Here is a 15124-nt window from a genome sequence, read left to right on the forward strand (position 1 = left end):
TGCTGGCCACTTGCTGCTATGTACATTGTGCCTTATCCCACCATTTGTGACATCATTATTCAAGAAACAATTAGGTTCTGGCCCAGATGGGCTTACCATGGCCCCAAGGAGTCTTGCTACAGTGACCATGCCTGTTGTACACTAGCAAAAAGAGCTTTGTTGTCCTGTGCTATGCTTGTCACCCTAGTAACTCTCTTTGCAAACACAGCTCTTTTCTGCAACTGGCCATACTGGAGCACCGGCCACATTGTTATAAATTAACTGAAGCACCACCATACTGTTCTGTATGCGTCGTCACCCTAGTAACCTGTTTTGATGTGTCAACCTTTGTTCCCTTTGTGTGAGACAAATGTTCCTGGAATTAGCAGAAGGACTGTAAATTCCTGTAAGGAAGGAACGGGCTAGCCACCAACTGTGAAATGTCTCTGACCTCAAGCAAAGGGGAACAATGGTCTTCCTCATTCCTACTCTCCTCCCCTCATTATTTACTTTGCAGTTTTTTATAAAAGTCTGTCAAAATTTTAATCCAGTTACACAGCTTTGCAAACTCCAACTGCCCTGTGTCACTAGTGCCAGCTTAAATAAAGTGCTCTTTTTCTTTTTAAAAGACATTTTGCCCCACTTTTTAGGACAATATCTCGGGGTCTCCTTTTTGGGGTACAACATCATTGAACTGTAGGCTGTGGCAGCCAGAAACACACTGTGCCATGTTCTGGAGTTAAGACGGCCAGGTGGCCAGGTAGAAGGGCATACATGGTGCCATTAAAATGTCCCTGTGCTCTGTGGGGTCGCTTTGGGTCTGAGACCTGACAGATGCTTATCAGTCTGTTATAGATTGATGTTTCTGTTCCTTAATTAACTGACAATGAATGCTATTTTGGACCCACCCCATTGGTCCTTAGCGCCTGCTAATATCTGACTACCTGCATAATATAACCCCCAAGTGCAGTTTGACTGATTCCTGTATCCATCTACACCATCCCGCATTTCATTATTACCAGCCTGTGAAGAGACCTTTCTGTCTCCATTGATTTCCCCTGACTAGAGTCCAGCAGACATGCTAATGAGTAATGAAATAGCCTAAGGCAGACAACAAAGTGGGAAACAGTAATTTGATTAATTAGTCTCTCCTGAATAATCAAGTGTTATAATAAGTGTTACATCTGAGTAACTTAAGTTTTTTTCATTAAAACAAGACTTAAATTTATCTAACAAAAAGAATGTACCTTCTGATTGACTTTGAGATCAGTGTGTTTTGGAAAGGGCATTAATTACTACTATCCACTGAACTTTGTCAAAATTTCTGATTGTCAAAATTTTTAACCAATCTGAAATAGACCATAAGACAGTTGCCTTCTTAAATTCTTACAGTGATAGTGCACCACTGTTATTTTTCAGTTCTGTCTCCTAATTACCAGTATGTGACTTTGGGCTCATTCTCATTCTCCTTAAACTCAGACGAGATAACTCTAGCCATTGCTTTCAGGTCCTTCTGTGCTGCCTGCCTAGTTTTTACAGCCCTGGTCCTAATTGCTTGCTCAAGCCCTAAGCCCTCTCTGTTCTCCCTCATTTGGTATTGGGGATTGTTTATTTCTGCAATTCTCTGTGTGTACTTTTGGACCACAGTTGGCTGTGGGTAACTGGAGCTGCAGAAGTAAAATCGCAGGCAGTCTGTCTTATGTTAGCTAAGCCTTCTGCATATGGTCACATCTGCCAGTTGTGATGGACCAGTCACTTCTCCAGAAACTTTAAGGCCTTCAGGTTTGCAATAGCCTCTTACACGTTTTCTGGTAAAACATCTGTACTTAGACCTCAGCAGGTAACTGTTGATTACTTCATTGAAAATGTTGCTTATTGTTTTTTCCAAGTTTCTGTTTTTGAAAGATTTAAATTAAGCCATGTCTCTCTCTCTTCTCTCCTAGAAAGTCGTTTTTAAAACACATTCAGCTTCATGAAGAATTTTGACCATTTCAAGACTTAATGCCACACCACTACTCCAGCAAATTTGTGCTACGACTGGTAACAACGACCAGAAACCTGAAGAATTAAAATGCCAACACAAACCTTACCTTAACAGCTCTGGTCTATACTGTTCCCATGTATTTTTAATATGTTACTTTTGTTTTATAACCACTTCTAAATATTCTTGGTTCTTTCTACCCCTCCCCCCATGAAGGGGTTTTGTTGTTTTCTATTTCCTTTGTGTATAACTACCTGCTTTTTATGACTTATTTGCTCATATGACAGTGAACAAAGCCAGCGTGGGCTGGTGAGGTGCTGTTCACTTGAACAGGTGCTGTTGTGTGGAAAGGAAACTCTGTGACTAATTTAGATGGCAGTTTTCCTCCTTCCAGATTTCTTGCCATTGAATTCTTACAGTAAATATTTAGAGTCTTCAGATTTCAGTACATGTACTGTCTGAGAAAATATTAATACCAATTAAAAACATTTCTTACATCTGGAAAATTTTCTAATGTTTGAGAATTTCACTGGGTTTTTTAAAATATTGAACCCTTTTGACTTTCCAGTCCTGTGACTTTTTACATTCTGTAGGAAGTCAGAGACTCTCCAGACTGGAGAACTGTGAAATTCGCTGACCACGCACTGTGTTCCAAGAGCCTGTGGCAGTGGAGTGCCAGTGCTTCTCAAACACAGGCTTTGGTAGCATTCCCGGGAGAAGAGAGGGGACACAGTGGTCCCTTCCCTTCTACTAAAACAGCCAGGCAGCTTAAAACCATAGTGCTTTCTGTCTTAATGTTTCCAAGTTCCAGATCTTTCCATTATCTGAACACATGAGTAGCACCCTTGCTTTTTATTAAATGTCCTTGTCTATATGTAAAACTGACCTTTTGTTACTGAGCAGATGTATCTCTGTCAGAAGGCTTGATGACCGTACAGATGGGAGGTGTTGGGGAGAGGAGCAGGGTTTACGGTGGTGTTGGGCTGAATGTAAGAGAGCTAAGCCATTTCAAGCTGACACCAGAGACCTGATAGGGATGTATTAACTGTATTGAACATTTTCTCCTTGCTTTTGACCCTATATATAGTTAAGATGCCAGGTTAGATTTATAGCAGCTTCAAGTTGTATTAAATGATATTTTGCTTTCTGTAATACTGTTATAAAATAAAGTTTGTTTATTCTCTAAACTTGTCACTTCTCTTTTTTTTACAACCATCTTAAAAAATGAACTGGAGTGATCTTTTTCATCAGAAGCCCTAGTAGTTTGTGGAATGTAGCAGTTCTGTTTTCAGCTGTGTTATAATTTGACGGTGCTGCCAGCATCACTTATTTGAAATGGTGAAAGCAGTGTTGAGAGTTTGCAACTCTAATGTTCAGCACACCAGGTTCTTTCTGCCTGCTTAAGTAATAAACCTGACTCACACATTCTCAAAGGAATGTTTTGCTTGCCTGCCTTGTGTACTTTTTGCTTTTATTTTCAGGACATGTTTTGACTGTCCTGAATCCTGTTTCATGTGTCCACCATGCCTTCACGGGTCAGGTGGACCAAACTGCTGAAGGCTGTGTCCAAGTGCAGTTGGGATGCTTCCCTGTGAAGCCTTTGCCAAGGCACATCAGATTACGGGCTTCATTTTATTTTAAATATTATACAGCAGATGACCCAATGGGATACATTCCTTTTTGAAATGTTACTTAGAATTTCTCCTTGTTGCCATTCAAAATGAGTGTATTAAATATAATTCACATAACTGTTGTCTTTGAGATCTGTTCCCACTAAATTATCTCTCAACTTGTGAAAGGCCTTTCTCACTTTCTCTATAATTGTTACAAAAACAACCACTCTCTGGAGAAGCCTGTCTCTGCAAGCCAAGCCTTGGAAATCCTGTGGAACCAACTGTAGTTCTGTGAATATATTTCTCATCACAGTGCTAGTAGGTAGAATATTCATAATTAAATCCGAGACCTTCCCAGGGGTCTGAGCACTGTGTTGTTCTCTGTGTCTGATGATAATAGCTAACATTCATGATAGAAAGTTTGTCTGGAGCACCATAGAGTAGAAAGTACCAGGTGTAGTCAGGGCTCAGTTTTTAGACAGCAGAAATGCAAGGACAGCCTGGCATCCTGGCGGCAGGGAGAGTGTCTCTGGGGATGTAGCACCCAAAGAAGCACTCAGAGCAGTGCTGATGATTATTCCCACATAGCACATCAACATTTTACATCTCAGGATGTCATCTCACCTGCTAAATAGCTTTCAAAGCCCCAAGTGATAAACAGGAGTGGATTAACAAGATTTTGAGATATGAACTTGGAAAGTTTTAAAACAACATATTTTAAAGTTCCTAGTCTATTTGATGGTAATTATTAATGAACATTTTTGAATTATGTTCCCTTTTTTGTGCTGTCACTCTTAAGCTAAGCTAACGTGGCACTGTGTAAATTGTGATGGCAGCTCTGAGACCTTGTCTGATGAACATCTGCAGGTCGGCAGACCATCTTTGACAAAAGCCAGGTGTCAGATTCCTAACACTGTCCGCAACAGAAACAGAACGCTTGACAGCTTTGGGTTAGTTGTGAAGTGTTTGTTGGGAACTTTTCAGTTGACTAATAAATAATGGCAATGTGACAGACCTTAACACCCATTGAAGAATTTTATTGAAAGTTTCAAGTTGGAGGTACATTATATCTCTAACAGAGAATTATTTCCAAGAATAGAACATTAGGTATCAGATTCGGAACTGTTGGGTTGAGGCCATTTGGGGCATGAAAAGATCTGTGATCCCTAATAAGACGCTTTGGGGCAGATGTGGGACCTGAGAGCAGGAAAGGTGGAGACGTGGCGAGGTGGAGGTGGCTCCTTTGGGCAGAAGCTGTGACAATGATAGACGGAGACAGACTGTGCACACAGGAAGCAGAGGTGTGGCCATGTGCCTGCTTGGTCATGTTCAGTAGACAACCAACGTTTGCTGTTCTCTCTGTGGGAATACTAACATTTTGGTGGTCCCCTAATTAAAAAAGGTTCACGAATCTGATGATAACTTCATTGGGTATTCTTCAGTCCCATCTTACCTGGATCTTGCTTTAAACTTCTTGGTTATGCTTGCTGCTGAGAACATATGTGATTAAAGTCATCTCTCAGCACCGTGGTGAGACGGTGGGCTGGCAGCCACCAGAGGCAGAACTTGGGCTTCTGTTTCTGGAGGAAGATGGAGTAAACCCTGGTGACTGATTCTCAGATTTGCCTGGCAGCTGCCTGTGGTGAAAATATGAGGCATCCTTTCACACCTTCTGCTAAAGAAAGCATTTTTACACAAGCTGATTCCACCCAGAACTAGAAAGAGATCCTTCCCCAAACTGAAAGAATCATGCCACTCCATATGGCATGACCGCTGTTGTTATAACTCATCTCCATCTGCACGTCCCAGCAGACATTGGAGTTGTATCTGAGCACTGAGCTGGAGACGTGCCTTAGTGGGACAGTGAGTTACACTACTCAAAGTACAGACAGACTGCTCACAACGCATGAACTTCAGGGTGCGGCTAACGGGACGCAAGGCATGTTGGTACTAGTGATGCGTGTTTGCTTCTTGTCATCTGTCACACAGCCTTTTACGTGACTCTGACTACTAAAATTGGTGCGTTTGTTACATGTGACCAAATTTATTTCACACAGTGAATCCCTAATAGCTGTTAGAGTCATGCAAGAAAACTGAAATGCAACCAGATTTAGGTAGTAGTGAACATCATTTGAACTGGTACTGCCAGTGAAATGTTGACTTCATCCCACGTTTAGGGATAGCTCCCTGGCGTTTTGGTTTTAGAGGCAAAGACTTTTAAATTAGTCCCCTCAGGAATTATGCGAACATTATATTTCCTTTTCCCAGCCCCAATTTGTCAGCATTTCCAGGTCCCATGTGGAGAAGTACATGGATGAATGAATCATACCTCATATTGGGAGAATCTGCTTGTTTTTTTGTCATGGTGATGAGTCATGAGGTCCTTTGGGAAATGGGGAGATGCAGACTCAGGCCCAGAAGTCACCTTGAACTGGTGAAGTCACCTGAGTGCAGCTGAACTGCCAAAGGACAATGGGTCATTCCCAGAGTTCTTCCCAAGGTTCTCATCTTTTGCTGTTCACTTGATCTCTTCCTGTTTCCTCACCTCTAACATCAGGGTAATGTAGGCTTCCATGGGGTTATGGTAGTGATGATGCCCATGAATTTCATTTTTAAAGTATGTCTTTCAAGGTAAGCATAGTTGTAAGAACAGCAAAGCATCATGCATCCAGTCCATTGAGCATATCCAAGAAAGTCGCAGGCTTTTGGCATTTCCTACAGAGCTGCCTTAAAGCTGAGTCTCACAAAAGTCTTATTGGGTAAAGTGTCTGACACTTTTCAGTGTATTCTTTTCCTTTCCTGCTGCCGTTTTTAGTTTATCAGTCTACTGTATCAGCTTAACTGCAGGCCATTGATCAGTTCCTACGGTCGCCTCCGTTTCATTTGCTGGGACAGGGAAGAGCAGCCCATGCACTTGGGTTGGCCATCAGGAGAAGGAGAGAGTTCTTTGTCTACTGAAAGGGAAAATACCAATTAGTAATTTGGAGACAGCTGGGTGCCAGAGTTGCAGCTGGCCACATTTGGTGATGCCTGTGGCCCTGGTGAGTTACAGAAGCCCCCGTCTTCAGATCCGATTGTAAGATCTCTGGGTTCAGGCACTGCTGAAGAATCAGCATGGTTAGAGTAGTCAGAAGCCCACTCTTAATCACTGTCACATGCTGAGGGTGTCTCATGTTCAGATTTCATTAAGACCCTTAAGTTCAGTAAGCCTTTTTTAAACTTGTCTATAGGCCAGGAACTAGAGAAGAGTAAAACAGAAGTTCTACCCCTGTTCCCCCTCAAAGAGTATTTGGGCACTAGATAATTTTTTGACAAAACAAATTAGTGTTTTTCTCTCAGTGTTTGGCAACCTTTTACTGACAACCATTTCAACTTTTTGCAATTTTCCCATTCTTTAACCCCTTAGAACATGGCTTCAGTTAAAACAACTCTACTAAGATATTAAAACTCACTGATGTCATCTTAATTACTCCTTTTTTCAAAATCTGGAGGCATTTTTAATTCTCTGTTGGCCTCTGTAGCATTTCACACATGCCCTTTCTCTGTTCATCCTCCACTTTTTGTTATGTACCATCTTTCCGTAAACTCCTAGCTGTACCTGTAGCTTCAACTAGTATCTCTGGCAAATTACTAGTAAATTACTAGTATCTCTAGCCAAATTAGCCTTAAGATCCCTTACATATCCACACATATTTCTTGGGATGTTCCTGGTACATCAAAAAACACATTTCCCTTCCTGGCTGCCACTAAAACACAACCAACAGACCTTGCGTTTACGTTTGAAGTTTTCATTTTCAGAATTACAATTAGTCAGATCAAGCCAGATATGAGGACTTTCTAGTCCCATGGATGATATAAAAAAAAATTGATAGACTCAAACATGAAATGTTCCCTTTGGGTCCCCTATGGAATCCATGCAGTTTATCCCTTGCGAAATACTTTACATGCCGTGCATCCCAGGAGACACACACTCTTCGTGGCCTGGATTCTTCTGGCTCTCAGAAAAACCTGTCTTACTCAGGAGAAGGCGCATATGGGTCGAGGAGGACAGCCCTCAGCTGCACGCATCTCGAGACTTGCTGGAGTGCTTGTCTAGCACTTGCTACGTGGCCAAGGAGCCCTTTGCATGAACTATCTTTTTTTTTTAACTGAAGAGAACAGCATTCTTTTTTTTCTTATCTAATTATTGCAATGACATTGTAAGCTAGTCACCACTATTATATTTTTAACTTTAAGACGAGCAGCCTGAGATAGAGAGAGATGCAGATGAAGCCATTTTCCCAACATCAAAAGAGCCAGTGCATTCAGGATTTGATTCCAGGCAGTGTGACTTTGGAGTCACACCTTCTGCAACAGGGTCCATGGCTTTCCACACAGCTTATTGCTGTTTTGGAGATTCTCCTTGGAATTATCCATAGCTTAGACTATGAACTCACTGAAACATTTTCATTCTAAATGATGGACAGCTAACAAACACTGGGTGCTGTGAATGAGGCCCCACACGGAGATTGCACAGCTAAAAACGGGAGACCCAAACAAGACTGAAAGGAGAGAAATACAAGAGCTTGCCATCGGGCCAGCACATTACTTCAGTGCATCTATCAAGGGTCTGCAGGGAAAGGTTAGACTGAGAGGTGGTCTCGAAACATGTGAGTTTGCTCTTGTGGGGAAGTCTGCAAGCAGTGTGGTTCATTTTCCCCCTTGGGCCTTGGGTGTGAACTGTCTCCCTGATGAGGGTAGATCATCATATTAGGAGCCACTGTCAATAATAATTACTTCTCATATAAAAATTCATCAACTCCTTCAAAGCTTTTGTAAATTTCATACCTTACTAGGTGGTTTTGTTTTATTATTATTATTATTATTATTATTATTATTTGTCTTTGAGGCAAGGTCTTGCTATGTTCAGGCTGGCCTTTTATCACTTTATATCCCAGGCCCAACTTGAACTCACAGAAGTCTGCCTGCCTCAGCCTGCCGAGTGCTGAGATGCTGGGATTACAGGCGTGCACCACCATGCCCAGCTACACAGTTCTTTCTGAACCTGGTCAGAAGTTTATTTGCTTGGGTCAAAAAGATTCACATATTGGGCAGATACAACATCCAGTGTTCAGTACCCAGGAGTAGTGTGTTGGCTGAGAGGGATGAGTCCAGAGTCAGCCAGCCAGGGCTCAAATCCTGCCTCTGTTGTTTTTGAGGTGAGTAGCATAAGGTAATTTGCTTCACTATTTTAAGGCAGTTTTAACCATAGCTATCATTATAATGACACAAACACTGCCTTCTTGGAATTTATGAGCCACCAGGGATAATAATAACTAACAGTTGTTCAGAGCAGGGCCTGGTGTGGGTGGCCTGACTTAATCCCCCACACCAATCCTCTAGCTGGACTCTGAAGCTATTTCTATTTCACAGACTAGAAAGTTCAAGCTTTAAAAGGTTGAGAGACCATGGTTACAGAGCTGGAATTCAAACTCTGTTTAGCTTAACTCCATAGTCCCAGTTCTTCACAGTAGTTATCTGTGAAATCTCAGGTCATCTGATCTTTTCAAATAATTATTTTTTTCCATTTTGATGGCTGGCCACTGTGAAAATGCTTAGACACCCTATATAGCTGCAATACCTCAGTTGTCTGTTGTAGAATGAAAATTACCAATGGCCAGAAGCTGATCGAAGACCTTATTTTTGTTGCTGTTTTTGTTTTTTAAGACAGGGTCTTGTTATGTACCTCAGACTGGCCTTGAATTGGCTATGTAATCCAGGCTAGCCTTTAGTTTGTGGCAGTTCTGCTTGAGCCTCCCATGTGCGGGGATTACAGGCGTGTGCCACCATGCTCGGTTTCCATTACCTTATTTTGGATCTAACTCCACACAAAATTTAAGATATTCAATAGACACAAATTTAAAAATACTAATATTGGTTATTTGGTTATTTTAGAGGATGATTTGTTCTTTGATGGTAGTTTGGGGGATGGATTAGAAGTGGTTTTAGAAATCTCAGGACGGAGTGTGTGGATGGTAAGGTAATCGAACTTCTCTAGGAGATGTAGCATGGGGGTGGCAGTGGTGAAGGGTTTGGACATGGGAAGTTTAAGAGGCAAACCTCCACCCTAGGAGCCCCTTCTCAAGGGAGCTGATGGCTTGGGGGGTACAGGATGTCAGAGAATTTTCTGTCTTCCTTTGTGAGAAAATTGATATTCTCCACCTCCTAATTAAATTTACAGGCACCGTTACCTCCTAAGGCTTGAAGACTATCACGTCTTAAAATGGCTCGCCTGTTGGATGGTCCAGGATGTAGGAGAGAAGCAGGCTGGTTTTCTGTTTTAGATGCAGGGCTCCGGGGCTCTGTGAGCACACCAGTTCATCTGTCAATGTCCCTCTCTTTACAGGGACAAAACAGGAATGATTACACTTGCCACAGCCTGGCTGGAAGATAAATGACATGACATTTGCCCATCTGTTTACAGTTTTTAAGTGAGTGTTGCTAAATGGAGATACAAACTGGTGATATTTTATTTTGGGCTAAATGATGCCATTTTCACTGGCTCTCAAACTTCAGAGAGAATATTATTGCTTTTCCTGAGGAAAATGGTGACAGAAAGAGCAATCCTTTTGAAACAACACGGCTGCATTGAGTGCTCATGCAGAGATTCTGGCTACGCCGTAGGAGACCGCATCCTCCCGGCCCCTTCGGTCCTCTCTCCCTCTGTATAACCTGGAAGCTCAGCCCACTTCCCCGACAGCCAGCAAGGCAGGTGACAGTGGACCAGGTGGCTCCATGCATCGCTGATCCTGCCTCTGGCTGCAGGGCTCAGTTTGACATTCAGGAAAGAAAGAACAGATCATTCTTCAGTTTTTTTGACCAGATATTGACTGAGACCAGGTTCAGAAACAGATTTGTAACGTCTCTAACATTTAATGATGCTTTTATCAGATGCTGTTTGTGCTTTTTCTTTCTTTCTTTTTGTGTTGAAGATGAAACTCAGGGCTGTGTACTCGCTAGGAGCCACCTCTCCACTGCCCTTTGATGGTTTTCTAGAACTGAGATTGTTTTCTTTCAGGCCTGAAGGCCCATAGTAAAAGTCTGTTCTGGTGTCCAGGACAAACCTTGTGTATGGCAGAGCTGGGGTTCAGGTTGAAGTTCAGGGGCCACTGAGGATACTAAGTGGGACCAGGTGTGACCTGTAGGAGGTGGTCAGCTCATGAGAACTCTGCCTTCCTCAACAACATGATGACGGGGGTTGGTTACAATAACCAGCTTGTCTGTGTCTCTCGGATGTGCTCCTCTCACCAGGGGACGCTCTGCCTTGGGACCTGTTGAGAGTTCCCATCAGCTTGAAGACCCTCACCAGACGCAGCCTTTGAATGTGGACTTCCCAGACTCCAGAATTGGAAGACAAGAATTTAATTTCTTTATGAATTACCCAGTCAATAGTATTCAGTTATACAGAGAGATAACAAACTTAAGATAGACAGTTTCACAAATATTCACAAACACTGTCAGGTGAATGAATGAAAACTGCTGTGATCCAGAAGAATGGAGCAGCTTTGGAGCAAGCTCTTAATGGGTCAAAGGACCCTGCTCAGAAAGGCTGGCCCTAGATGTGTGAGCCTGGCATCTTGCTGTCCCTCAGGGTTAGATCCTAAGCTGCAAAAGAGTAGAGGCTTTTAGGGGAAGGAATGGATTCACAATTGTGAGACAGGACGAGCTCCTCAGCATGTCAGAACTTGGGGTGAAGAAGGGAGAAGGAAGGACGCAGGAAGAATGTTTCTTTGGGGCCTTCTGTTCTCTCAGGCCCTTCACTAGCAGTTCTCATTCCATGGAGCTGAAACTCCAGAGAGTTTTTGCCTCTCATTTGGTCTCTGGACAACTTTCCTGGGCAGGACCGTGCTGAAGACAGAAAGGAGCACTGTGCACATTATCACAGGGTGCACACTCTCGGAACACTTCCCTGGGACAGGCGCGGCGTGAGCGCTTCACCTGCACAGCTCTGGCCCTGGCCTCAGGCTGCCGGGCCACACTCCTGGCTGCCATGGGACTTCTCTGGGACATTCTGAAAGCTCCTGATGTGCTGATGCCACAGAATGATCTAAATAAAGTCCTGTAGGCTCACTTAAATTTTTTACATATTACAGATGTTTTCCCAGGGAAAAAGCTTTAAAACCCAGACCCCTCTTCTTTGGCAGTCTGCCCAAACACCAGAAGTCCTCTTAATTACCTGATCTGTAACAACGGTGGCAGGGGGTGCGGGGGGGGGGGGCAGTGAGACTGAAACCCATGAAACTATCCTGACCTTATTCATGCTTGATATTTTTTATTTTTCTTTTTTGAGATACCAAAGTTTTTAATCTTGCCAAAGAAGCAGCTAGAGATAGAACCTGGGAACCACACAAAATGTGCAAATTCCCGAAGTGGACACTGCATGCCTTACTCTCCTTGGGTGCTCGGTGTCAGGGACCTGGGATGTGTGTAACTGACCTCAGTCACTACAACAACCATGCAGTTCTTCAGCAAGGAGAGGCTCACGTCAGCGGGTATGACACCACCTTGGAAGACTGAAGGAGCGTGGTAGCCGGGATCGTGGAGACTGATTCTGCTTCTCTCTCCCTTTTCTGAAGTAAAATGATCATGAATGGCTGAGTGGCAGAACGCACAGTCAACAGAGCTTGGGGAATGGAAGCTGAACTGACTTAACAAGAGGACTGTCATACGAATCCCGCAGAGGGACATGAAGCATAGTGTAATCACCCGATGGACAGCCATTCGTAAAAATGAGGTGTACCCCCAAAATGAAAAGCTGTCGGGTGTTAGAGTGGTTAAAATGCAAAACTTGGGGCTCTATAACACACTCTGTGGCCTCTGGGATTTTTCTCTGATCTAAATCTCATCATAGACATAAATGTCCCTATTTGCTCTGCTGTTCCACTTTAGGTTATATATGGTGGTGTCAGTTTGAAGATTCTGCACATATGCAAGGTCATTGCTTGAACTTGACAAGTTTTTGTGGAGGATGAGAGGTTTTTTTGGTGGTTTATATGACACCATCCAAATTAAGAAATAGACTGATTTTTACCAATATCGCTAAAATAGGGATTAACACCTATGGTATCTGACATTTGCTGGACACAGAACTAACAGTCTCCCTCACCACAGCCCCGTGTCATTAATTTTAATACTATAGCCTTAATGGGGGTCCAAATGGTCATTTATTCCAAGCCACGCCCAAAGCTTTCCAAAGCATCCCCGCCCCCCTTCCTCCTCTCTCACCCAAATGCTATAAACTATATTAAAGGCGTCTTTATCAGAACCCCGTGATAGCGTGATGTCGGGGACATTTCCTGCCTGCAAGTTCAGTGGCTGAGAAAGCTGGGTACGCACATAGTGATGGGTGCACACACGTGCAGCGACACACACGGGGACACACGCACGCACGCACGCGCATGCACGCACATGCACACACACCTGACCGCTCCACAAGGCAGGCCGCGCATAATATTTTGATGTTTCCAAGTCTTTGGCCTCAAAGACAAGAGAGGAGAGGCGAGGAGGCAAAGTGGGCGCCCCCACCAGCAGCGGCGGCCCTGCTCCTAGCACTCAGTCTGCAGTGCAGGCCGGGCCGCTGCCTCAAGGGTGCCCAGGCCCGGGGCAGCCGGCTGCGCGGGGTGGGGGAGAAACCGGTGTTCTCAGGGGGCCGCCGGAGCCCTGCCTGGGTGGGGCGCACTCACCCTCCAGCAGCTGGGCCCGGAAGCAGGCGATGAGGAGCAGCAGCAGCAGAGCCCCGGGCAGGAAGACGCCCACGAACAGGAGCCCGCCCGGGAACTCCCGCAGGAAGGCGCGCAGCACCGGGCCGGCCAGCGACTGCATGAACCCGGCTGGCTGGCCGGGAGCTCTCCCCGGGCGTTGGCCTTCCCAGCCCGGCTCCTCTGGGTGCTTCGCGCGGACTTTGCTCTCTTCGGCGATTCTGGGAGGTTTGCAGGCAGGTTACTCTGTAACTGGGCCGCGAGGTACAAAGGGCTCGGAGTGGAGGCCTTTCTCCAGCTCTTCTAGGGAGCAGCGCTGGGCTGGCGGAGGTGGGGTGACTCTGGGGGGTCGAGGTTTCTCTGCTTCCTTTTATCCAGGATGTAAAGTGTCCCACTTCGAGCAGCCCCTTTACAGGGAGGGAGGCACAAAGGGATGTATTAGGCAGAATTTAAAAGTACACACTCAAAGAAACACAGTGCAGACCCTCAAAAGGGAAAGGGGTGTGGGGCACATTCGAGGGGTTCGGGTATCTCTAAGAGGGGTATAGTCTGAGTCTGCTGGGTCTCGCCCTTTGGTGGCTTGTGTTATATGAACCATTACATGTGTCTGAGGCCGAGATCGCTCTAATCTTAGTCGCGCACTTTCAGAGCGGGTTTGGCGGGACAGCACAGGTACAGGTGGAAGGCCCAGCCCCCGGCCCAGCTCGGGAGCCTCGAGAACTTTTCCTAGAGGGTGAAATAAAGCTTGAGGAACTTTTATGCCCTGAAGCATAGTGCATGAGGTTCCCGTTCCTTCACCACTCAGCAATTCTTGGCACACGGAGTCTTTCCAACATTAGCCAGGAAAGCAACCACATAAAGTAGCATCTCGTTTTGCTGTTCGGTCCTCCCTGGTCCTACTGTGCGGTGTGGCTGGGTCTTCAGTCACCTGAGGTTGCAATAAGGAACTTAACCCATCCTTTTACAGTAAGTTTGAGGGCTTGCTGACTGTCATCACAGTAGAAGGATTTTCAAAACATGTCGGTGAAAGAGACACGGGAACGTTTACTGGACAGAGATACAGGACACGCTCAAGGCCGAGCAGGAGTGCGCGGAAGTGAGGGAACACTTAATCAGTTTAAAGGGGGTCTCCGAGGTCGGGGATTTAGGAGGTGTGTTCTCGCTGTCTGTCTGTCAGTCTACTGCAAGACAAGGACCTCGAGATAACACTGTCTGGAGTTGAGTTGTGCAGTCCAATGCAGCTGTTTTCTGGTCGGGAGGAAAGGACAATTTGTTGGTGTAACTTAGGGGCTGGAAAGGACCGTTAGGAATTGAACACTATTTTCTGTAAGCACAGAAGGAGGAAGATCACAAGTCCGGGTGGCTCTGGAAGCAGGAAACGAGCTTGTCTTGAGGCTTGAGTTTTTCTTAGGAGTATAACTTTAAAATCTCAATTTTCTTCTCTCTTGTCTACCCACTTCTTATTTCTTCTGTCCTAACTTCAGAATGGGAATTGAAACCAGGTCCTAGTGTTTTGGGCAAGCTCTCTGCCACTGAGCCATCTGACCCTTCTTATTTTTATTTTGACACAGGGTGTAATTAAATTATCCCAGGCTGACCTTGAATGTGAGATCCTCCTGCCTCAGCCTGCCAGGTGACTGAGATTATAGGCATATGCCACCATGCCTGGCTATTCTTCACATTTTAAGAAAAAAAAATCTTGTAATATTTTCTTATTAAATTATATAGATTGTGCCTTTTCTGTTTAAGACCTCTTTACTAAACCCAGGATCACAAAGATCTATTCTTACATTTTCTTCTGGAAATCTTTATAG

General features: G+C 44.5%; 2 protein-coding genes across 20 annotated transcripts in view; one reads left to right on the forward strand and one right to left on the reverse strand.

The window, feature by feature from the left end:
- Positions 1-3147, forward strand: part of Epb41l2 (erythrocyte membrane protein band 4.1 like 2) — a 181447-nt gene extending 178300 nt beyond the window's left edge. For all 19 annotated transcript variants that reach the window (XM_023564522.2, XM_023564521.2, XM_063233490.1 and 16 more), the window contains one exon: positions 1923-3147. The gene's annotated coding sequence lies outside the window, so the exon portion shown is untranslated. The remainder of the gene's footprint in view (positions 1-1922) is intronic.
- A 1442-nt stretch (positions 3148-4589) lies between these two features.
- On the reverse strand, positions 4590-13527 carry Smlr1 (small leucine rich protein 1). The gene is made up of 2 exons (XM_063233507.1): positions 13296-13527; positions 4590-5210 (listed from the first exon to the last, which is right to left on the reverse strand). The coding sequence occupies exons 1-2, from the start codon at positions 13432-13434 to the stop codon at positions 5086-5088; spliced, it is 264 nt and encodes an 87-aa protein (XP_063089577.1). The 5' UTR covers positions 13435-13527; the 3' UTR covers positions 4590-5085.
- Positions 13528-15124: the final 1597 nt, after the last annotated feature.

This window comes from Cavia porcellus, unplaced genomic scaffold (genome assembly GCF_034190915.1).
Source record: "Cavia porcellus strain 051 isolate PalLab524CR breed Dunkin Hartley unplaced genomic scaffold, mCavPor4.1 scaffold_22, whole genome shotgun sequence".
Classification (NCBI taxonomy): Eukaryota; Metazoa; Chordata; class Mammalia; order Rodentia; family Caviidae; genus Cavia; species Cavia porcellus.